Source organism: Penicillium soppii (assembly GCF_028829465.1).
Source record: "Penicillium soppii strain IBT 18220 chromosome Unknown utg000005l, whole genome shotgun sequence".
Lineage (NCBI taxonomy): Eukaryota > Fungi > Ascomycota > Eurotiomycetes > Eurotiales > Aspergillaceae > Penicillium > Penicillium soppii.
In genome coordinates, this window is record NW_026643235.1 from 1,298,980 (window position 1) to 1,322,210 (window position 23,231).

General features: G+C 46.6%; 8 protein-coding genes across 8 annotated transcripts; 3 read left to right on the forward strand and 5 right to left on the reverse strand.

Moving 5' to 3' along the window:
- Positions 1 to 163: 163 nt before the first annotated feature.
- N7529_005918 (flavin-containing monooxygenase) lies at positions 164 to 2,077 on the reverse strand (the record flags this gene model as incomplete). Its single annotated transcript, XM_057241445.1, has 6 exons — positions 164 to 629; positions 680 to 977; positions 1,027 to 1,647; positions 1,720 to 1,814; positions 1,866 to 1,924; positions 1,982 to 2,077. The coding sequence occupies 6 exons, from the start codon at positions 2,075 to 2,077 to the stop codon at positions 164 to 166; spliced, it is 1,635 nt and encodes a 544-aa protein (XP_057096804.1).
- Positions 2,078 to 3,229: 1,152 nt separating this feature from the next.
- Positions 3,230 to 4,374, reverse strand: N7529_005919 (uncharacterized protein; the record flags this gene model as incomplete). The annotated part of the gene is made up of 3 exons (XM_057241446.1): positions 3,230 to 3,347; positions 3,406 to 4,278; positions 4,331 to 4,374. The coding sequence occupies 3 exons, from the start codon at positions 4,372 to 4,374 to the stop codon at positions 3,230 to 3,232; spliced, it is 1,035 nt and encodes a 344-aa protein (XP_057096805.1).
- A 727-nt stretch (positions 4,375 to 5,101) lies between these two features.
- Positions 5,102 to 7,125, forward strand: N7529_005920 (uncharacterized protein; the record flags this gene model as incomplete). The annotated part of the gene is made up of 10 exons (XM_057241447.1): positions 5,102 to 5,167; positions 5,232 to 5,309; positions 5,365 to 5,565; positions 5,626 to 5,640; positions 5,697 to 5,726; positions 5,786 to 5,917; positions 5,967 to 6,285; positions 6,350 to 6,678; positions 6,750 to 6,932; positions 6,991 to 7,125. The coding sequence occupies 10 exons, from the start codon at positions 5,102 to 5,104 to the stop codon at positions 7,123 to 7,125; spliced, it is 1,488 nt and encodes a 495-aa protein (XP_057096806.1).
- A 1,985-nt stretch (positions 7,126 to 9,110) lies between these two features.
- On the reverse strand, positions 9,111 to 9,573 carry N7529_005921 (uncharacterized protein; the record flags this gene model as incomplete). The annotated part of the gene is given in 2 exon segments (XM_057241448.1): positions 9,111 to 9,452; positions 9,466 to 9,573. 2 exon segments carry the CDS (start codon positions 9,571 to 9,573, stop codon positions 9,111 to 9,113), a joined length of 450 nt encoding a protein of 149 aa, XP_057096807.1.
- A 1,665-nt stretch (positions 9,574 to 11,238) lies between these two features.
- Positions 11,239 to 12,955, reverse strand: N7529_005922 (histidine phosphatase family protein; the record flags this gene model as incomplete). The annotated part of the gene is made up of 3 exons (XM_057241449.1): positions 11,239 to 12,562; positions 12,612 to 12,765; positions 12,835 to 12,955. Coding segments are annotated over 3 exons (1,599 nt in total), but the record flags the coding sequence as incomplete, so codon positions are not given.
- A 1,985-nt stretch (positions 12,956 to 14,940) lies between these two features.
- Positions 14,941 to 16,321, forward strand: exg1 (glucan 1,3-beta-glucosidase; the record flags this gene model as incomplete). The annotated part of the gene is made up of 3 exons (XM_057241450.1): positions 14,941 to 15,023; positions 15,099 to 15,478; positions 15,531 to 16,321. The coding sequence occupies 3 exons, from the start codon at positions 14,941 to 14,943 to the stop codon at positions 16,319 to 16,321; spliced, it is 1,254 nt and encodes a 417-aa protein (XP_057096809.1).
- A 1,691-nt stretch (positions 16,322 to 18,012) lies between these two features.
- Positions 18,013 to 18,507, forward strand: N7529_005924 (uncharacterized protein; the record flags this gene model as incomplete). Its single annotated transcript, XM_057241451.1, has 1 exon — positions 18,013 to 18,507. The coding sequence occupies one exon, from the start codon at positions 18,013 to 18,015 to the stop codon at positions 18,505 to 18,507; it is 495 nt and encodes a 164-aa protein (XP_057096810.1).
- Positions 18,508 to 19,240: 733 nt separating this feature from the next.
- On the reverse strand, positions 19,241 to 22,699 carry N7529_005925 (putative importin 11; the record flags this gene model as incomplete). Its single annotated transcript, XM_057241452.1, has 7 exons — positions 19,241 to 20,317; positions 20,364 to 20,552; positions 20,603 to 21,075; positions 21,123 to 22,135; positions 22,184 to 22,321; positions 22,373 to 22,473; positions 22,535 to 22,699. 7 exons carry the CDS (start codon positions 22,697 to 22,699, stop codon positions 19,241 to 19,243), a joined length of 3,156 nt encoding a protein of 1,051 aa, XP_057096811.1.
- Positions 22,700 to 23,231: the final 532 nt, after the last annotated feature.

Sequence of the window (23,231 nt, forward strand, 5' to 3'; positions counted from 1 at the left end):
AAAGAAAACACAGAAGCCAAGCCATTGTACTCAGGAGTGATAATGATATTATGTCTATAAGGCAAATGGAAATCATCGACAGATAGATTAAACAAGGAAAACACACATTTATCTAACCAATAATCTAACAAAATGATCAATAGCCCAAGAAGGCATTCACAAATTATCTAGCAACACCAAGGACGTTGCTCACTGTATTCGCCACAATGGTGTTCTGCGAATTGAGCAAAAGAATGAGTCCCAACAAGGCGTAGACTTGGGGGCTGGTCGTCACAACCAAGCGTTTGAGCCGATGCAGAACCCACCATCGCGAATGAGGCGTCTTGATAAAGACATTCCACTGCGGCTGCAGTGACTGCTTCCAAAATGTCGACGCATATCCGGGCCACGAAGCAGAGTTCCGACCGTTGCTGTTAATATACCAGTTTGAACATCCAGCCTCGAAGACTCCTCCTCGCAACTGGGCATGGATACCATTCACCCACTGGTCCTCGACAGTCTGTTTCACCTCCAGTGTTGATATGCGACGATCAATCAAAGGGGCAATCAACGTTCTGGCGATATAGGCGACCTGTACCTCAGCTGCAAAGAGGACGGAGTTGTGGGCTGGAAAGGTATTCGGTCCAAATCTGCTTGATGATTAGAGCGAATGTTTCCACCTGCACAATGAACTACTCACAAGGTTGCAAAATTTGGGAATCCATGTACATAGGTGCCCATGTAAGCTTGGGCTCCTCGATTCTCCTTCCATTGCTGGAAGAGACTGCGCCCATTTCGTCCGTAGACTTCCATTGGCACTAGGAATTGTTGGACCTCAAAGCCTGTTGCGAGAACAATAACGTCAAACTCGGTTCTCACACCATCGGTGCTAGTAATGCCTGTCTGGTCGATTGATTCGATTCCATAGGGCGCTAGCTCAACCTTAGGGTTGTGAAGAGTCTCCAAATAATCAGGATCAAAGATTCGACGCTTGCACCCTATATCTAGTCAACAGATGTCTTGAAGATATTAAGCATGCAAGAATACCTAGCGGAAAGTCCGGAACAAGGAAATGATGGTATTTCGCAGGCGCCGTAGAGTATATGTAGTCTCGTGCATGAACTTCTGCTTTGGCTCGCAGATTTTCAGCTTCCGCTGTGGACCCGTAGGCTGCGACCATCCGATCGCTGGCGAGGAAGATACGAAGTCTGATAAAGCGCTCCAGGAGAGGAATATAGCGGAAGCACCACTTTTCCAACGCCGTGAAACTCCGATTCGGACGCTCATGATACCACTGCGCGCTGCGGGCATACTGTTTGACAAATGCAACGTCTTTGGCGACCTCAGGAACCACTTGCACTGCACTGCATCCGTTGCCTATGATGGCCATCCGCTTGCCTCGATAGTCATAGCTGTGACTCCAGCGGGCGGTATGGAAGATCTCACCCTGGAAGGTTTCCATTCCTGGGAACTTGGTGTCTCGGGGTTTGGAAATACCTCCCACGGCTGAGACGAAGACCTTGGCGGTTCTGGTGTACTCGTGATTGGTTAAAAGATCTCGGAAGTGGACTTCCCAGAACCCCTTTTCGTTCCAATTTGCAGAAATACATTCAATGCGGAAGTGCATGTGCTTGCGCAAGTCGAATTTGTCCACGGTGGACTCCATGTCTAATTCGCGTTGGGTCAGAATATTGTTTCAAATCGCATTTTTGCCAGCGTAGGAACTTCATTGCGCCTCACATTGTAAGATCTCCGAGCCTCCACATAGCTCCTTAGACCAGTTGGGATTCAGGTTGAAAGAGAAGGAGTACAAGATTGTGGGCACGTCGCAGCCTCTGAATAATGGTCAATGAGCCTGAACTGTGCCCCCGTGGACTGCTACTCACACTCCAGGATATGTGTTTGACCTCCATACACCACCCGGTCCATCCATCTTCTCGTATATCTGACCAAGGTTAGATATGGGTCTGTTATTCCCCTCGATCTGGAGTGAGGCTCTTACGGTGAAGTCATTTAATCCCAGTTTGTGCTTCAAAGTATGCGACAGCGCAATGCTAGAAGGGCCAGCGCCGACAATGATGACTTCTGCGTCCAACATCTTGCCGCATCGAAGGATATGGTCACCTCGGTACGATCTCGAAAAACGTTTGACGAGTTTCAAATTCGAGATCACTGCAACAGTATGACCTTAAGTACCGCTCACTATCTAGTCTCCATAGCACATACCCCAACCAATGTTGACCTATTAGGTGAAGCTGATAATTCAACCTGGCTTGCGACTAGTGATCCAACAGTCGACTGCCTTCCCCAGTTCCCCACAAAGTCCAGGTCCGCTCCAGGTGAGGTTGTCGCAAATCCATATCGCGTCAATTCCCTAGTTTGGGGGAGACTCTCGGTCTCACAGCTTACAACTTGCGTCTTCTGGGCAGCGACCACGATGGACGGAGCCTACCTACCGTAGGAGTCAATCAGATTTCCAGAGATCAGTCGTGACTCCTGAGGTTTGAGAAGCGAGCGGAATTACTTTCCGAAGTTGGAAAACATAACGACACGAACTGAAACGAGCGACTTCATTCCTGTCCGAATACAGGCATCGAGTCGAGGTGGCGAAATTGCAAATGAATTTAGACTTCTGTCGAGTTGCTTAGCGATCTTCCGGTCAGTTGTATGATCTTTACCAAATTCCCGATGGATAGACTTTTTTCTCTCTCTTATTAGCAGGGCTTTTGATACATTTAATCGTGATTTTTGTCGCCTTCTTAGCCACGAATGAGGAATGCGATGGAGTAGACGGGGATCTGAGCTGGCCCTACAACATATACTAGTATGTAATTGGTAAAATATTTGTGTTCAAGCCGTGTTTAAATAACTGTCCATCTCGTAGCTCTTGTGAAATCAAATGGTCTTTTGCTGAATGTCTGCAAAGATAATGGTGAGTTTGTAAACATTGAAACAAAATTAGCATCCAATTGCCACTGTACCCAGGAGCTAGGTTGTAATGAAAAAGGGGTAACTATGTGACTTTACAAGAGAATTATTTCAGTGAACACAAAAGAGTCTTTTGGATATCATTCACGGTGCATGGGTACTACATAGGGCTGGCTGTGCTTAGAAATTGAGGCTCTTCCCCTGTTGTTACTCTTGAACTATATGGAGTTATTAGTGACATGCCGTGGAGATAATGAAGACACCGAAAAGATCTATATTGAATTTGGCCACCATGCTACTTCGTTACTTCATAGAGAAAGATCTACTGAAACTCCTGAGCAACAGCAGCAATCACCTCATCGTAGTGCTTGTGGAAATCAGCATCATCTCTGGTCGGCTTCCATCCCAGCTTTCTGCTCAAATCGGCGCGGGATCGCGAACTTAAATGACGTTAGTAACCATTTGATTGACTTGTAGACTCCAAGACGAGATACTTACTTGCTAGCCAATGTTACCTCCAGAAGATCCTCCTTGCCTCCAGCAATGTGGGCGGCCTCGGCGAGGGAAACTTCCTTGACCTCGTTCGTGGGCAACAAGCCCCGAGCGTACAACGCCTCGGCAATGCCACGAGACACATCCAGCCAGGTGTGCTCGCCTGTCTCAGCAAAGAAGATGCCCTTGCGTCCGGAAGGAATATCCTGGCGACCAGCCAAAATGCCTTCGAGAAGCAGAGTGTACAAGGGAGCGAGATCAAGAATGTGGACATGGTTCCAAATTCCATCTCCCTTTCCAATCACAATTGCCTGTTTTCTCTTGATAGCCTCACGTGCAAGGTTGGGAACCTGTTGGGAGATTGTCGCAACAGGGCCACTGCCTTCGCCGTAGATGGTCGGCGGCACAACAATGTAAGTGGGGACGTTAAGCTTCTCTGCGGTTTCAATCACAACGATATCAGTGATACGTTGGCCGTAGGGACCGCGGCCCTTCTCGTACGCATAGATATCATCAGTTGCATCAGAGTAGATGCCACGGTCAACGAACTTTCCAGAAATATGTTGATCGCCGAGAATGGAGGTTCCGGAAGTGTGGATGTAGTTCACCGCACGTCCAGTACGCTCCTTTCGCTTTGCTAGACCTTGGATAATGGCGGCAGCAGCCTTGTCATTACTAGCTGATGCCGCATTGATGACGACATCATGTTCGCTGGCGGCCTTCTTGACGATGTCCAAATCATCTAAGCTCTTGAAGAAGATAGATTCAACGCCTCTGGCCTTGAGCTTTGAGGCATGCACTTGGTTGCGGACAAGCGCAGAGAAAGAATACTGGGATGCATTCATCGAGTTCTGCAAGTCCGTGAGGATGCTTCCACCGCTGTCATATTGTTAGCACAATGAAAGTCCGATGTCAATGGTGTTATACCCACATATAACCGGTAGCTCCGAGGATCAGGATCTTTGTTTGAGACATTGCGAATGAGAAAGTATTTAGATCGATAAATGAGTGGTTTCTTGACAATTAAGGAGCTGCTTTCACGACTATTCAGAGAGTCCTTGGTGAATTGAAGTTCTGATGGATCGTCCTGGCTACAAGTCAAGTAGCACTGATTTTATATTACTCGTCTGCTTTGAAATCAAAGACGATAGAAATTTTGAAGTCGTCTTTCAGTTTCTCTGAAACTTCCCAGGGAAGGTCCAATCGTCAGATTAATAATGTAAAACGCGATGTAAATGATTAGTAATGGCCTATGTGGACCTTTCAGGGTCTCGGGGAGGCCGATATTACCTCTTTGAGGGTATCGTGTCGATGTCTCAATAGAGTTAATGACCTAGACCCACAAAGCTAGTTCGGTGGGGCCTAGATCCAAGGATGGACGCCGAGTCTAAACCTTAATCGCCATATCTACAGGGCAATAGAGCCAAGAACGTACGAGAAGTCAAGATGTCATGCATCAGCATTTCCCCGTGGAGATCCATATACTCTCTGTGACATGCGCATTTAAGTTCGAAGAATGCGGGGGAAACAAGTGAAAGGATGCTAGCTTCTGAGCATTGAATATACAGTGATTTAGGATATTAAGTGGACTATAAAAGCAGCGCGATTGCTTCGTGTTGAACAAAAGACAACACCTATATCTGAGAGACGGCAAAACTCATCTACTAAACAGACAGAACTCTTCCAAAGCAAACCGGACATCATGTCTATTTTCAAAGAGGCAAAAGGCCGAACGCTATACCGCATGATGAGTATATCCTCTTCTCTTGTAAGCATTACTCGTGGACGATATCCTGCCTCGAACAAGACATGCAAGTTGACAAGACTATCAGGCGTTCTGTATGTATGGATACGACTCCGGCGTTCTCGGTGGACTCCAAGAGACGGATGCATACTTGAAAGCACTACAGGTTTGTCTACTTTTACTGAATTTCACCAGCAGCATCTTGACAGACCCCTTCTTAGTATCCCAAGGGGTCATATATCATACCTATAATTGCTTCCTCCTACACCCTGGCAGCAGCGGTGGGCTCACTGACTGTGATGATGTTTGGAATGGTGCTTGGACGCCGATATTGCATTGTCCTTGGTAACGTTTGCGCCATTATCGGTGCAGTTCTCCAAGCATATTCTTGGTCTGTACCTCAGATGATTGTAGGGCGTGTGGTTTGTGTGCGTGGCCCTCGGTTATATATCTTACAATTTAAAGTACTAAACTGAGCACAGGGATTCGGTCTGGGGGTACGTTTCGGCCTCATCTTTCGCATGACGCTACGAGAATCTGACCTGAGCTTCAGTATATCTCATGCACCGTGCCGACTTATATGGTAAGCTCACTTTGGTTTAAAAGAAGCCTTGGCCTGTACTAATATTTTTTGGCTTGCAGGTCGAGATGAGTATAGATTCAAAAGCGCGTGGACCAGAAGTCGCTATTCAATGCGCCGTCCTTATCTCAGGCATTGCGCTCGCGTACTGGGTTGACTTTGGCTTCACTCGCATGGACAATCAAATTTCCTGGGTAAATCACGCATCATCGTTGACAGTATTATGCTAATACTTAGGTCCAGAGAATTCCCATTGGTCTCCAGGCAGCTTTCGCTATAATGTCGATCTCTGGAATGCTTCTGCTCCCAGATACACCTCGATGGTATTATGCGACAAACCGAACAGAACAGGGCGATAATGTTCTTGCCCGTCTACATGGGCTACCGCTGGATGACCATCGAGTACAGGCGCAGAAAGAAGAAATCCAAGCATCGATCAGACTTGAAGAAAGTGAAAAGTCCAAGTTCAACATGAGTCTACTCCTGTGGGACACAACCGATCTTCGAATCGGGCGACGTATTCGTATCGCGTTTCTGATGTTATCAATCAAGCAGATGATGGGTAAGATCAAGTGACAGCAACGTTTGCAGACTCACTTCTTACTAATAATACTAATCTATTCTAGGAATCAACATGATGGTCTACTACAGTCCTACGATATTTGCCCAAGTTGGCTTATTGCCCTTCCTCTCGCAAGTGCTCGCCGCAGTTATGATGACTATCTATGCCTTTGGAACATATCTCCTACCAAGCACTATCGAGCGGTTGGGGCGCAGATCTATTCTCTTATGGTCGGCGATAGCTTGTACCATCTTGATGCTCATATTTGTCGTCATGATTGGATTGGAGAATCGCACCCTCGCCACCCAGTGGACAGCAGTCGCAGCCGTGATCTCGTTCATGTTTGTGTTTGGATATAGTTGGATTGGCATCACATGGCTTTACACTGCTGAGGTTTGTTCTCATCAATCTCGTCTTCGTTGCTTCACCTGTTGACAGGAGCTGACCACATACTGTTTGTTTAGATCGCTCCTTTGAAGTACAGACATGTTGGCGCCGCTGCCGGCGCATTTGGAGAATGGACTTTCTCCTTCATCACCATATTCGGAGGTGGAACTGCAATCACGAACGTTGGCTGGAAAATCTATATCTGGCAGCTTCTTTCCTGCGCAACGGCTGTAGTCTTTATATACTTTATGTGCCCTGAGGTATGTTGATCAAGTCGCAGCGATCAGATTCTAAGTACCTGGCTTACATCGTTTGCAGACAAATGGCAAGACGCTCGAGGAGATTGATCTCTTGTTCGCCGTTGATTCCGTTCGGAACACCATCCTTTCTGATCAGATTATACACGATCACAAAGGCGAAGCCACTAGTGAAAGGATAGAGCGGGTGGCCTAGGCGATTACTCAAGCGTCACTTACTGGATCTATGTTAGAGTACATATCGGGCGGGTCATTAGAAAATCGAATCTAGAGTCGGGAGTGTGTTCATTCGTGGAGGGCATGCTATTTGTCGCTGATCCAGATATCTTATGTTTAACCAGCACATTGTCTTTGCAGTGCCAGCAATGCGCCATGAACCACGGGAACCCAATATAGCCAATATGACGACATCCTTGTTCAAAGAGGTAGATCCTTTACCTTAACCAAGAATAAGAACAGAGTTTTACAGCTTATGGAAGTATTGCCAAGACACGGAGATGTTGACCGTGATTTTTCAGTCGGGGAATTCTACCTGAAGGACGCCAAGAGGAGGAGTAGACACTCTTCAAACGCGGATCATCGCCTATTAAAGAGAGAGGGAGGAAACGTCGCAAATTACTGGATCTTTGAAAACAACGGTTTTTGTACACATGATAAAGCGTAACAACACAGGCAGTATTCAATGACATGAAAAGGATGCGATATGTCTCATAAAAACCCGTGCCAAGAAGCGGAAAGTGAGAAAGATGATATCAATCACTAAAAGCCAGCAAAAGTAATGAGAAACGAAGAGACTTAATAGTTCAAAATTGCATAAACACATTTAAATTAACATGTGGATGGCGCTGTTCATTTGAATTGACCCTGTGAAGTGGATCATTTGGCTCCCAGGAACGAGGTTAGTGCAAAGCTCTACTCCCTGTAATTAATCAACTTGCTCTTAGATTTGCGCTTCAATGATTATTAACCAATAAATTCCCGTTGGATATGCTGTTCCCAGGAGCGTTAAATTCGTCCTGGCCTATCGATAACTCCTGGGACTTCTGTGTTCCCGCCCAGGTCGTCAAATAATTCGCAATTGCAGTTTCGTAGTATACACCTCTGCACATGCTGAGCAAGCAAATCAATGCAATTATTTAGTTACCACCTACGCTCTACCACTGCTTCTCGAGCCCTAATGTCAACAGAATGTAGTCTATACCTAGCACAGTTTATGAAGCTACCCGATCTTAAGATCATGCTTCGTCAAATACCGGATAAATAAACAAGCTAGATCTAGATTTGTTACCAGTCATAGCTAGACAGTGATGAACCAACCATCTCCTAGGTGGAAAGAGCCGCTGGCAGAGGAAATATGTTACGTACAGTGACCTAGGTACTTGATTTCCTCTGCCACTACTCGGCCTAGAAGATGCTAGTCCCCAATCAGAAGATTAAGCCTGTTACAAGAAGCAAAGAACATTACCTACTAGTACTATCTCTATAGAACTCGCTCGTTCGCAGTGGTCACTCTAGAGGGTAAGTGGTTAGCAGAATAGGGATTCTGATTCCTGCCACGTCTCTAAACGAGCAGGTATTCGTTTGTTTGGCTTATTTGTTGTATCAACGTTCTAGACCCCATAGAGACCATACGAGTCAAATATAGAAGCTAGTTCAAGCTGTTAATTACGATTGTACTGGAATACCGCCAAGAAAGGGGATAAGGGGTAGAGTAACCGTTGTAAGTATAGCGTGTTTCGAAATAGGGTTCGAGAAAGAATCTCTGTAAGGAAATGGTGAAACTGAATTCGATCCATCCTGTATACAAGTAAAGACTTGTGGCTAATGAAAAATAAGAAAACTTCGGGAGAGTGTTCAGGTCCATGCTATATGACGCCCAACAAACTTCACCTCACTCGTAGGATGAACACAAGGCACGGCGCAGGGAATTGTTGTCTCTGTATCGTTGGACGCCGTTGGCTCATGAAATGGCCTACTAGTCTACATTTTTTGGACTTTTTGTCTAATACTATCATTCATTCTTTTATACAGTATCTAGTCAAATGAGCAGAAATGTATGCAAGGAATTCTTCGATCTACACCTACTCGGCAATGTCTTTTTCTTGTTTATTTGAAAGTAACAAAGCATCGGAATACCTGCTTCGTCCTTCACAATTTCCTTCGGAGGGAAAAGCTCACACATTAACAAGTGACTTTATGCACAGGATAGATCACCGGCTCAGCACTCAGCTGCAGATGGCCATGCCAAGTACCCCCGTGGTGGAAAGTGCAACCGCCAACAGCAGCACCTTTAGAATGCAGGCTAGTAGCACAATTTTCAATGGCACTCAGGATTGTCTTGCGTTCCGCCGTAGTGTCACAATTTTCTCCAGTAGTTGTGGCTTTGTACGCATAACCATAGAAATAATCACCACTTATATCCGTCCCATATGTCAACGTGCACGAGTCCGCCTCCGACTTCGACTTAATGATACCAGCAAGGAGCTCCCGGATTTCAATCGCTGCTTTTACCGTGGCAATAGTCTTTACTCCGTACTTGACCACTGTCACGACCGTGGAAATTCCCGTGCGCTTGCTGAGATCGGACGTGGTATTGGCATATTCCCATGCGTAGTCGGCGTTGATGACACCCAGTGACAGTCATGTTGGATGATCCGTTGTCCCATTCATGGAAGGTTGGGGTGGTAATCACAGATGTTGTCGCATTGTCTCTAGCAAGACATGGATCAACAAGAACGCATGCGAGAACGCCACACAGGATAATGCTGAATTTGACCATGTTCCTTCAGTATATCGGTAGTAGATGGCAATGAGATCCAGGATAAGAATGCAGGCCAAATAAACCAAATCCATGTAGATGTCTTTCAAAAATGTCTTAAATATGTCAGTCCACATCCAGAGATAGGCATCCACAAGAAATCTTGACCACCTACCGATTTATACAGACAAGAGTGCGTAAAATAAAAAGCTGCAAGGGATTGCCAACTTGTCAATGAGTTAATGGCTTCTTAGCACAAGGGAGATAGGGCCGCTTTATAGATCCCATCGTTGGCAAAGTATCCCTATCTCGCCTAAACGAGTTTGGAGCATAATCCCAGTCCATACTAGTTTGACGCTTACTGCGCACTAAATACCATTGTAGGACAATCTACCGTTGCGATGCTGCCTAGCACTATATTTTTCGCGCTAATTATCTGCCGGATCTGCATAGACTATTTTAGCTTCTTTTGGGTGTTCATGGCCTAAGACATCCAAAACGAATCCCGCTACCAATTATCTCGAGATTTACTGTCTTATATTTATGCGAAGAGAGAATGCCATGCCTTAGCAGATAGTTTCCCAATTTCATTCTTATTGTTTCCTCGATAACTAACAACTCCTGGGCTGTCATAATGACTGCTCTAGTCTCTGTCCTTATTCTCTTTTGGCTAACCGTCGGATCATGACTAGTTCAAAAGCGAGTAAAAAAGTGGTTTCAAAAGCTTAGCTCAAACTAATGTTTCACTCCCGATCCAATCCAATCGTTCAATGAGTATCCACCCTTGAAGCTGTCCAGGTGGGCTGTTTGGCTTAGTGACGCGGCCTCTAGGATCGCGACGTACGCATGCCCGCTTCTCCACTGCACCTACTTATGAAGGTGTATAGGCGCCAATACCCAAATGCCTTGATTTGCAGGACTGGTGCCTGAATATGCCCTGGGTGCCTTATTTAGTACTAGCAGAAATTTAAAATACCTGAATTACTATAAATGATCCCTTATTAAGCAAAGTACCAAATTTCACACTCAGTGAAGCTATTTCCACCATACAACCAGTTCCAGGCATTGCGATATCGAAGCTGTTCTCACCATATAATTCACTATGTTGAAGCTCTTGGACACGGTCGTAGATATCAAACTTTTTAGTGCGTGATGAATGTTCCTTAGTGACAAACGGGTGGAAAGTGGAAAGGTCTAGGCTAAAACGGGAAGGGAAACTTTTGAAGGTTATCTGGAAAAAGATAATTTCTTGGAAAGATTGTTGATTCAGGAAACTAGCTAAATGGGGATCGATGCCGGAGACATCAGGCACACACATAATATCACACCGAAATCAATTATACCTGCACAGAAAACTCCCATGCGACCGTGAGCGTTATACTCTGAGCTCGTGCTGATATCTACTCCGAGAGCCTGAGTCTGAGTGCCCTCATTAAAGCGGCGGCAGCCCAAATAGGAAAACCCCAACCGCCAGGAAAATCCGGTACATATAGAGATATATGTATCATTCTATAAGTTTTCGAAGATCCCTAGCATTGCTCAAGCAGGGACTCCATTCTTCACAGAGCCCCAACTCTTCACCGTCCAATTACCATAACAGGCATACGGATACTGAGCATCTGCCAGACTATGCTTCTGTACTTTCAAGAAAGTCGACAACTCACACCATCCATCATCGCGGTACTCACATAGTGAGAAGCTAGCATGAAGCGGAATAGTGCGCTGGTTCTGTATGAAGTGCACATACTTTGTCTCACCAGTCCCCGCGATGTAATTATTACTCTTCGATCCAGCCTTGGACGTCCGCTTAGTCGAAACTTTATGGGGCGCAGTAATAATCTCGATATTCAAGCGACCAGCAAAAGGAACAAGCTTGCTAGTCGAGAACTGCTGGCTTTTTGGGCGATGCGTGTCAGGCAGGACATCGTCAAACTGAGAGAGCCCGAAGGCTGTCAGAACCGAAATGATGTTTGCGTCGTGGGTGAACTCCAGATAAAGACTTTGATTCAATGGGAATGTGATGGGGTTGGTATCAAGTGTCATGTTGGCTCCGTGAAGCTTGGCCGGGGTGTCGACATAATGACCTTCTACTCGGGCCAGGAATTCTTCAACCCAGGCAATGCCCTGAGCGCGGCCGGTCGGGCTCAGAAAGCCGGAAAGACCGGCAAACTCGAGGTCCATCAGGTAAGCGAATCCTTCCCACTCTTCGTAGGTGAATAGCTGGCAGAATTCGCTGTAGCCGAGGCTGATGGTCTCGTAGGGACAGAGGCTCTGTGCGTGATAAGTGTCTGTCACCGTCCAGTTGTAGTCTCCGGTCAAAAGCTTCAGCTTCTCGGTCCGCTCCTTCAGATAGATCTTTTGCCAGGTGCCGACTGGCTCGGCAACGCTGGCGAGCATGCTGGTCGCTTCATTGGTGCAGGCGTATTCTCCAGTGGTGGCAGGGTCGATGGTTGCCAAGATGTTAGCATTTTTGGTCCAGTTGAGGCCAAAGAAGCCTGCAAGGAAGTTTTCGGCACTCTCAAGCATGCGTGACTGGAGGGTGGTGCGCACGACAATCTTAGTTGAGTTGTTGTATAGATGTCCGTAGTTGTAGTAGTTTAAAATGCCGCTATCGAAGAGCTCTTGGCGACCCTTGGGAACTAGAATCTCTTTTCCCAACTTGTATGACCAGTCGTTAAGGAAATCTAACTCTCCTTTGAAGGTAGTACCACTGGCAGCTGCCTTGGAGATACCAGCGGCCCATGAGTCCAGCCCTTCGGAAGATGATGGATACCTGGCGCCATGACGCTGCAACAAATGCATCTGGGTGATATTTGCTCCCTTTGGCAGGGGATATTCATTGACGCCGAAGCCCTCTTTGGGGGAGAAGTAAGGGCTGAAGGGCGGTTAGTGGATTCGAATCGACAGGACGAATAGCAATGTACCTCAAGTCTCCCATCAATTCGAAGGCATTCTTCCCGCCAGCTCCGCTTATTGGCTCTGATGTTTCCAAAGGAGCATTGGGGGTGAAGGTTGCCTGTCCAAAGGGTGCTGGGTTGATGGCAGCGAGGAATGGAGCAGCACCGGTCGCTGTCGTACCTGTTCAATATAGCAGAAGTCAGCCGAGCTCATCTTTATCTTGTTGTTGCATCTGTTTTGTAAACTGACCTGCATAGTTATCAGGTGATGTCTTGAACCAATTGGGTTGGGTAGTTGTCGCTCTCTGTTGTATAGCATTAGCCTCAGCAGTGGCAAGTACCAGCAAAGACACCAGGCTTTTCATGGCCATTTTGAATAGACCATAGGATGATCAAAACGCGAAATTCTGCTCATGTTTTTTAAACGTCAGATAACCCTGCTTTTTATACTTACTCTTCACGGATTGTCTTGCATTAATTTACGCCAGAGCGCCATCGCCATAATTTCATCTCGGCAATAACGATGCGAGCCAAAATATTGGTACATCGGGTAATTGACCTCTATTATGTTGTGGTTTTCAAATGATATGGAATCTTGAGCTACAATGAATACCGTTAAGTCGCCCACGTGGGAGAGAAGATGCTCCTTATAGTAATGGAAAGGGTTTAGTGTCTGCGGTGGCGCAGTTACCGGCGCCCCTTGCTGTAAGCGAAGGCCTAGTCTACGCACTACTACTAGAGCCCATTCGTATAGCATCGTAGCATCATGGAAGATCGGAGAATTCGGCATCAAATTTCAAGTTTGTATGTTTCAATTCAAACGGAAATGAGAGAGCGGGATTTTTCCTTCCCGAGTCCAGTGACCAGATTGATCGCTCGGACCTCAGGGGCCGAGACCCGTGAAACGTGAGGATGTACACATATACATTCCGATCACTAAACATTCTCCACATTCCTGAAGTTTCTGTTTTGTACGATCTCAGGGTTACAGGCCTGGATTTAAGGGCCTTGAAGGCCAAATTGCCATGTGTAGACCCATATTCCACCCGACCCGTCGAGGGACCAACAAAGGAGGCATGGAGCACATGAACATCCTCAACTGAGACAAAAGTCAAGGAGTGTAACTGTGACCTTTACTGGAGTATAATGTGGATCATAAAACATGGTGTTCCTGTATGTTGAACAATGGGGTTGTTGCCGGGAACGGAAGTAGTCCATGGACACGGCCACTTTACTATGCTATACCACAATGAATCTCCATAATAAACCGCACTATATTCCAAAACTCGAGATGGAGCCTTGTTTTTTTAGATCGGGGTTTCTGTGACCTAGAACAATGCCAAGAATCGTGCTCGAGGGATTGGCAACATAGCTTGGAAATCCTCATTTTTTGAATTCTTTTACTTTCACACTCGAAATAATAGCTGCGCGATCTTTCATTTATTTTACCATCTTTACTAATTACAATACTCCACAGTATGTTGTATCTCCCATCAAGAGCCTTTAAAAGTTGGGGCCAAGGGATGTCCATATCGGGCATCGGCCACGTGCCGACCATCATGAGGAATGTGAGGAATTTCACGATTTGCTGCAAACAGGTTTCACTTTTCTAATTGGATCTGATTACTTGCCAGCACAAAGAAATTGCTTGGTCTGGATCAAAAGTATTTAGTTCAAATTTAAATAAGTTGGAGGAGGGATAATGCCCAATGTCATAAAGTCGATGAACTAAAGCTTCCCCGGATTTTTGGTCGTAGTTTCTCAGTAAAACAAATAGTGACGACGACATTAACGACAACACTGGAGCCGCTTGCAAGAACCCTGACTGAATTCTCTCTCATTTTCTCTCATTTTGTCTCTGCACATCTCCAATATTCGTATCCCTGAATTTTGTCTGTCTAGGCCTGATCCATATTGTTTGTGACCCTCAACTTGACATAGAAAAGAGGGTCAGCTCAATTCCCCACACCCCGGAGCCAGCTAGACAGTGTTACGCTCTTTTAACAAGGCCTTTGTATATTTATCAACCCCGGAACCCAACGAAACCCAACTCCATCGCGAGCCGTTTTCAGTCACTCCACCTTCCCTTCCTGGATCAAACAACTCGATTTTAACCTCCATAAGGCAGGATCAGCATAAAGGTATGTGTCTTGTGCTTCAATTTACGTGACAATTTCCGCTCCTGTTCAAGTAACCTCTCATCTGCCTGCATCCGGCCATTCGATTTCCCTCTATCGACATCGAGTTTACTTAAAGCAGCTGATCTCCATGCCATTTGACACAACTTTATTCATTCCTCAGTCCTGAAGCCCAACCTCCTGATTTTTCCGGGTTTAACAAAGTTAGGGTCCCCAATATGCCTTCTATGTCCAAGTTCGCGCGGAAGTCCGTGCTCGGTCTGTCTATGTTGGCAGCCTTGGTGCAAGCCACAGCCGCAGCGTGAGTGAAGCCTTATCATTGATGCTTTGATCTACCTACATCTAGCTTTTACAATATACTAATCTCCGGGCACAGCAACCTTAATTTTGACTACGGAGCCGAGAAGGTCCGTGGTGTCAACCTCGGTGGTTGGCTTGTGCTAGAGCCTTGGATTACTCCTTCTATTTTTGACGCAGCTGGTGATGCCGCCGTTGACGAGTGGTCTCTCTGTGCAGCTTTGGGTCAGGACCAATGTCGTAGTGTCCTGGCGCAGCACTGGAGCAGCTTCATTACTGCCGATGATCTCAACCAAATCGCCGCAGCTGGAATGAACCACGTCAGAATTCCTGTTGGATACTGGGCTGTTCAGCACCTTGATGGTGATCAATATGTTGATGGTCAGCTTGAGTTCCTTGACCAAGCCATCGGCTGGGCTCGCGGGGCTGGCCTCAAGGTCATCGTTGACCTTCACGGTGGTACGTTTTATATGTTCCGTTTTTAGCTGGCAGTGCCTGACCAAAATCACAGTTCCCGGTTCCCAAAACGGCTTTGACAACAGTGGAAAGCGTGGCGCAATCAACTGGCAAAAGGACAACACTGTCGACATCAGTAAGTCGGTGCTGAAAGCCCTTGCTGCTCGCTATGCAGGTGATGGAGATGTTGTCACTGCCATCGAGGCTGTGAACGAGCCCAACATCCCCGGCGGCGTGAACCAGGACGGTCTCAAGCAGTTCTACTACGACTCATGGGGTGTTCTCCGTGAGTCCAGCCAAGACACCACCATCGTCTTGCACGATGGCTTCGTGCCTACCGAGTCATGGAACGGTTTCATGAGCGCGGATTCCGGTGTCTGGTTTGTGATGATGGACACCCACCACTACGAGGTCTTTGACAGCGGCCTGCTCGCCATGGACGTCAACTCCCACGTCAACAACGTCTGCAGTTTCACCGGCCAGCATGTCCAAACCTCTGATAAGTGGACTGTCGTCGGTGAATGGACTGGTGCCATGACCGATTGCGCCAAGTATCTTAATGGAAAGGGCGTCGGTTCTCGCTACGATGGCTCCTTCCCTGGTACCACGAAGATTGGTGACTGTGCTGGCAAGTCTACTGGATCTGTGGATGCCTTGTCTGAGGACGACCGTACCAACCTTCGTCGCTTTATCGAGGGTCAACTTGATGCTTATGAGAAGGGTACTGGCTGGCTGTACTGGACCTGGAAGACTGAGGGTGCTCCTGAGTGGGATATGAAGCAGCAGATTGCTGGTGGCGTGTTCCCCAACCCTGTCACCGACCGACAATTTCCCAGCCAGTGCTAAGTGCTTTCTTTTATGTACCTTGTCGCTTCTCTTCTTTTGCAAATTTGGCACGTAGCATGTTGATCTGTATTGCTTGTTAAGATACTCTTTGCACAATGCTTGTTGGACTTTTGAGTGCAAGCAAGTCGCTTCTCTTGGTGTTGTGGTGTACTTGGGATCTGCTGACCCGATCTTCGATCGACGACTCGAACGATGAATATCATTATATTATTTGCTTCTTTCAAACACGACCTTGTAAAAACCCCACTATCGGTCAGTAGAAAGTAGCGTTTTGGTTTTTCTTAGCCAATGTCTGTATGGATCTTCTCTTCATTCCTTTCATTCCTCTGTCTTCCTATCGAGGCTTTTTGGAAGTCATAAGAAGAAAATGGTCGTTTATGGGGGGAAATACCGTAACCGATACGTACCTAGCTAGATTGCAATCACTCTTCACACAAACCTTTCATACTTGGAATGCACGATCTGTAACTTCCTAGACCACTCAAGATATATAATCCGAAATGCCCGAGGTCGGCAATTAGTAGCACGAATTGGGTTTCAAGTGGGTCTACCGCCGAGCCTCACTTGATGTATTGTTAACTGATACATCTGTATTTATGTAGGGAACATTACTGTCAATGAAACCGGCATCTGTTCTTAAGTTATCGTGACGACAGATCACTGACGCTGTACTCAGTGTCACACATAAATCACAAAATAAGAGGGTCAATTCAGTGACCTTGGGACAAGTGTACAGAAAAGATTCTGCTGTGTTTTATCAAATTCCCCAAAAAGGAGTCATCCAGAAGTATTTCGTGGAATTCGTCATGCACGTGTAATTTTAGATCCTATTCATTACAATCCATGGATACGACATGAGTTATATGACAGGTCCCTTTGCGTCTGTCGAATTTGCGTCTGTCGAATGTACGTCTGTCGAATCGTAGGTCTCGGTCCATTATCTACGTGTTGCAAGTCTCATTTTGCGGTTCTCGGATCTATCTTTTTTTGTGGCTGTGCCTGAGCGTCTCAGCACGATGCAAAAATAATACCCAATATTGAAGACTGACTGTATTTTCAACATTCTTGCTGCAGCGAACGAGAAGACGAGAGAGGGCTGAATACGAAAGGAGGGTAAAAAACAGACGCAAGGAACGATTACAACACGACGATTACCGCCAAGATGGCGAATTTGAATTTGGGCCAGGGTATATGATAGTAAGAGGTAGGTAGATTTTATGTATAAGCCTTATAAAAAATATACCTAACAAACCTTGATCTATACAGCCAAGAAAAGACGGCTACCTACATTGCACAGCCCATCCATGCCTTGCGACCCGCATCAACCTGAGTTACACACTATTTTTACAACTCTTATAACTGAGGTGCACATATTGAACTGTTATGATGTCCCTGGTTTTGCCCTTGCATAAAGTCTTGGCTGATTTGAGCGATCAAAAAAATGCTAAGCACCGGTTGTCGCTCGTTTCGAGATGTGTCGTGCATTGGAAGGTCTTGGAGAAAAGGCGAGGAAAACTAAACGCAAGAATAAAGACAGGGGTCGTGAAAAAAAAACAAATAAAAGGCCTTACGAGACTTGGTTTTTTTTTTCTCACTCACTCCCCCGAGGCCTTGAAGATTTCTGGCTGATTCTTATTGCTTGAACACACATTTAACTTGTACCTATCTACTACGTCTGGAGACAGCCACTTATGTCATTCAATCCCTCTATCGGCGATCTTGTGCTTTGCACACAAATTGCCTATCGAGTATTCTCTGCTGTGAGAGACTGTAAAACGACTGCGCCTCGTGACCTCAAAGAGCTCGAGGGTGTTCTTCGCGGCCTACATATCGCCCTCGAGCATCTATCAAGCAACATTAGCGCAATCGTTAACGTGGTGCTCAGCGAGACCATCAAGGATGCACTCCAATCTATGACCAGCCTTTGTCGTCAGACATTGGAAGAACTCCAAGACGCTACCAGGCCCTACTGCAACGCTGCCTATGATCCTGTGTTCCCCAATGGGACTGCCTTTACGCGGAAGCTTCCAGTCAGAATTAAAATGCATTGGAAACGATTTGTCTGGCAAATGAGAGGCGACTCATTCACTCAATACCGGAACAATCTTCTATTGCACACGCAGAGTATTAATGTCCTTGTCAATACCTTAAACTTGTATGTGAAGGCCTTGTCCTTTGTTGAGTGAAAGCCTTCTAACCAGATGATGCTTCGGTAGGTTCATGGCAGTCCGACTGGATGAAGAACAAGTTCATCAGAGATTGATCTTGGAACAAATGTATCGTCATATAGCAGAAATCAACTTTTCTATGTCGCAGCAAGACAGAAGAGATGTCCATGCGATTCACCGAGGTCAGCAGCAAGTCCGTTGGAGTGTTCAGTGAGCATGACGGTATCCGAGATTCAGTTGTTAGTTCATATTGTCTGTCGCTACCGGGACTTTGGACACTGCGCATTTCTCTTCTTTTGTTTCCATATTGTCTGTCGCTGCGTGAGTGTTCATATACCAAAACTGGTGATTGTATTAATTAATGAAGGTTTATTATATTTCACGTACTTTAACAATCTCTTATTTTGCAATACATATGTCTCCGCACGCTGCCACCTGGCGGTGTCAGTGGGCCCCCGGTGCAGAGACACGGGTATATCTCTTCACTAACGAAGCTTCAAGTGTTGCGCGTTGAATTCCCGACTAGACAACAGCCTAATGTATAGTCACCTTGGAACCTTTATTTCTTTTCTCAACATTACGATCAATTTGATTTTTACTAATTTGCAACGCATGTGAAATGATATCTCATGGATTGGGGTATGTAACTAAAATAAGACGCCCAAGGCATCATGCGTCTAAAATAGGATCGATGAACTTCTTGATGATGCAATGATGTCGATGCAAATAAAATGAAAAAATGCCCAAGAGCTTAGAGCAGTCCAAGAGCTCCAAATGCAGAAACCACCTCCGCATCAATATTGACCAACCACTCATCCTGGAACCGCTGAGCTCCACCGCAGCCAGAGATAACCTCCTGCATGCGGTGGCGAACGAAGTCGCTGATCACAAAGCGATGAATAACGTCTCCAGACTGCCACTCGCTGCGACGAATGGTTTCAGGCGAATCGGCTTCCTGATTGATTTCTGGCTGGGCAAATTCGGAACCGGCCGGTGCGTTCCAGCAGACGAGGTAGTCGGAATTGCCGTCGACACCGCCGTCTGCTAGCTCGGTGATGAGGTCGGTCCACATGCTGAGATAAGATTGCAGGTGGGAAAGAATGTATGCGGGGGGTGGTGGGGGGAGAGAAGGTTCGAGGGGCTCGTCTTGCAGCGCCAGAAGTTGGGTAAGGGCGAGCGCGTGGAGTTTCTTTTGGCTGACGCTGCCAATGTTGTCATAGTGGGAGAACCATTCAGTAAGAATCCATGTGAGAGACTGTTCTGCCGATGAATTGGTCGCGGCGGCAACCGACGAAGCAAAGATGGTAGGAGTTGCCATCGCAAGACGTGCGAGAACGGAGAAGTAGTCGGTTTCAACGACACCGACCACAGCTGAGGTTTTTCTGTTTGGCCCGGAAGTTTGACTAGCTTCATGAGCCGAATAGAGTCCCTCGAGTAGGGACGCAAGGAATGAGCTTTCTACCAGGGTTTGACAGACGATACGATAAGTTTCTTCACTGCCACCATCAACAGTCCCAGCGCCACGGATGATTAGCTCGACAACGCGAGGGATTACACCAAGGCGTTGCTTGGTTGTGGACTTGAGAAGAGTTTCCAAAATCGTCAGCAGCTGGAAGCGGAAGCGATCGCTGAGGATATCGTGAGGCGCAAGATAGACATAGGATTCAAGGATATGAAGAGCCTGCGGTGTGTTATCTGTTGCGGCCTCAAGAATGGGGAATAGAGAAGGCAGCAGGGAGATGATGTCCGGCGAGGCAGGAGAGGGTGTAGCCTGAACAATCGCGTGCCAGAGATCCAAAGCCTCGTCGAGAAGATAGACGATGGTTTCCTACAAAATATTAGATGAGTCTAACAACGGCCAGCATAGTACTTACCGAGCCGGGCTCCACCGAACTTTGGATGAGTGGAAGAATAAGAGAATGATATCTCACAGACTCCTTCTTCAGCGACCCAATCAGGGAAGACAATAGAGTGAGAATGGCCTGCTTCATCAGGTGTTCATCTCCTGAGCTTTCCCACAGCGGCGGAAGCAGGGAAATAATCTGGTCCGAGAAAGGAGCAATCTGAGAAATGTTAGTCATACGGCCTGTTATCAAACAATGTAGTAACTTACATGGTCTTCGAGCTTGACCACCACGGTACGAACTGTTTCCAAGAGTCCCATTTTGGTTTCGGGGCTTTCGGTTTCTTGAACAAGAGACATAAGATTTCCGAGGATGCCAGGTGCAAATGGCAAAAAGACCTCGGGCGCAAACAGGTACGGATCGAGGACGTTCCGGAGCTGGCGTCCTGCCGTGATGCGCACGACCAGGTCATTCAGAGGATCGTTCTTGTTGAGCAGGTGCTGGAAAATTTGGTAGACTGCATTCATGTTCAGTTCACCTGGCTTGACTGGTACCCACTGGCCCAGCACAAGCGCAATCCGTCTTCTCAAGAGTCTGTACTCCTGCTGTTGCGATTGCACTTCGGGGACCATGGTCTGCTCCAGGAAGGAATTGAAATCAAGGTGCTGTTCAAGGCTAGCCGCGGCTAAGCCGATGGCGGAGTACAGCGAGTCTTTCAACGCCACTTCGTGGTTGTCGGTGTCTAAAATTGTTAGTACTGTTCACTCATCAACGACACTATAAACTTACTTGCAAAAGAATAGAATACGGTCAGCAATCGAGGAATAAGAAGATCCTTGAAATGAATGACGAGATCGAGGAAGAGCCTTTCCGAGCAAGAACGGATAGAGAACTCCCAAGCATCAGCGTTTTCTTCCTCTCGCTTTTCCCACTCCTCTGGCTCCTCTTCCCACTCTTTAAAGTCGATTGCGCGGAACCGGAAGAATTGGGTTACGAGAAGTTCCATCACATGGACAACAAAGTCATGTGTAAAGAGTTGCGACTTAATAAGTTCCACGGATTGTTTGCGCTCGTCCTTATCTTCCGCGGTCTGGTATTTGAAAGTTTGAGCGGGGTTGAAAGCCATTTTGGCGCATGCCCGAATCAAAAGCAAAGCTCGCAGCCCAGTCTTTTCAATCAAAGACTTTTCGTCTTCGCTGCCGGCACCGAGGCTGCCATACTTCTCCCCGAGCTTGACAACTAATGACCAATACGATTGGACGAGCGGAATACTATTGGGCAGCAACGCAAAAGACGCAGGGTGAGTCTTGGCCATATCAACATGCAATTTAGACATCTGTAGCAGATGTTTTTCGATAGCTTTGTGGACTGGCTCGGGCAGATTGTTGGAGTCATCGAGCAAGGACAAGAATTTGCTGAAATGCGAATGGCTCAGCACCCAGAAGCTCTGCACCTCCTGGCTGCGACTCGGGTGTTCAAAGCCCGCAATGATCAAACGGCGAAGGACTTTGAGCGACACCAAGCTCAGTTCCAGTGTGTGCAGCAATTCCTCTCCATCGGCACCACCTTGCTCCAATATCGCACCCCATTGGTTGATTTTCTCCACATATATTGCCCCTAACAGCTGGAAGATCTCGGGCGACACGGACTGAAGATTGTGCCGAGTTCGCTGAATTCGAGCTGTCGACAACTCCTTGATGATTTGCAACAGAATGAGGAGGGCGCGGGGAAGTTGAATGGGATTCGCGCCAGGCTGGGTGGACGATCGAAGGTATGATATGATATTTGTGATAGCATCGGGCCTACATTTACATTAGTTTGAGCCACAGAGTATGGTAATATTAACATACCAGTCCTGGGGAAACTCGAATCGCATAATTTTAGCAATCATCAATGAGTTATGGAGAGCCAAAAGCGGGGCAGGCTCAACGATTCCTGCCTCTAAAGCTCTGGTCTTTATGTGGTGTTTCTCTTCCTGCTTGATGGCACTTTCATTGTCATTAGTATGTGCCTTTCAAGCCAAAGCTTTAAAAACATACTGTTGGGCCGTTTTGCGCCAATATTTGTCGATGCCGTTTTTCAGCTGGATGATTGCAAGATAACGGACTTCAACTGGGACGGAATGGTCAAGAAAAACATCCTATATAATTTTAATTGTATGAGTAGTGTAATATTCATTATTCAGGGCCAGCAACTGATACCTGTAGAAACGAGTGGTACATGCCCTGCTTCTCCCAGGTTTGAAGCTGCACAGTACCAGCCCGAACCTGCTGTTGATCCGAGCTTGCTGCAAGAACTAGTGTATTGAGCACATCATGCGCACTCAGTGTGCCGGTCTCCCCCTGCGATTCAATGGTAAACCCCATGGTGAATGGCAGTGGTGATCAAGTAAGAAAGAAAAGAAAGAAAGGGTCTGTGATGCCTCAGACTTATAGGAATGAAACTCTCAGTCAGAGGTCCAGTGTCCGTTATGACTAAACATTCATCAAAAATTACGCTGAGCGTGGGCAAGAATTTTGTTTAATTGAACTCCAATCCCGCAACGATACGCTGAGTGTATTCGGAGCTTCTCCCATGGCATAAACTCCCCGCCTCCGGAAGATAGTTTCACCGAGGTTCGACGTCGGGGTTAATCCGGGCTTTCTTTGGATTAACTATATTTCCGAGTCTCTCGAGGTTGCTTTCGAGTGGATAACTACCATGGATAACTATGGAGACTATGAAGTCAGGGACAACCCACTTGCCTAAGGTCTTGTCAAACCGAGATCTTCAACCTTGTTTTTGAGTAAAAAAACTTTCGACTTTACCTAGACATGCTCACATATTCCTCCACTCGTGACATACGTATGATGTATCATGATGCAACCGCCTCAAGCTTGAAAGCAACCAGATTTGGGA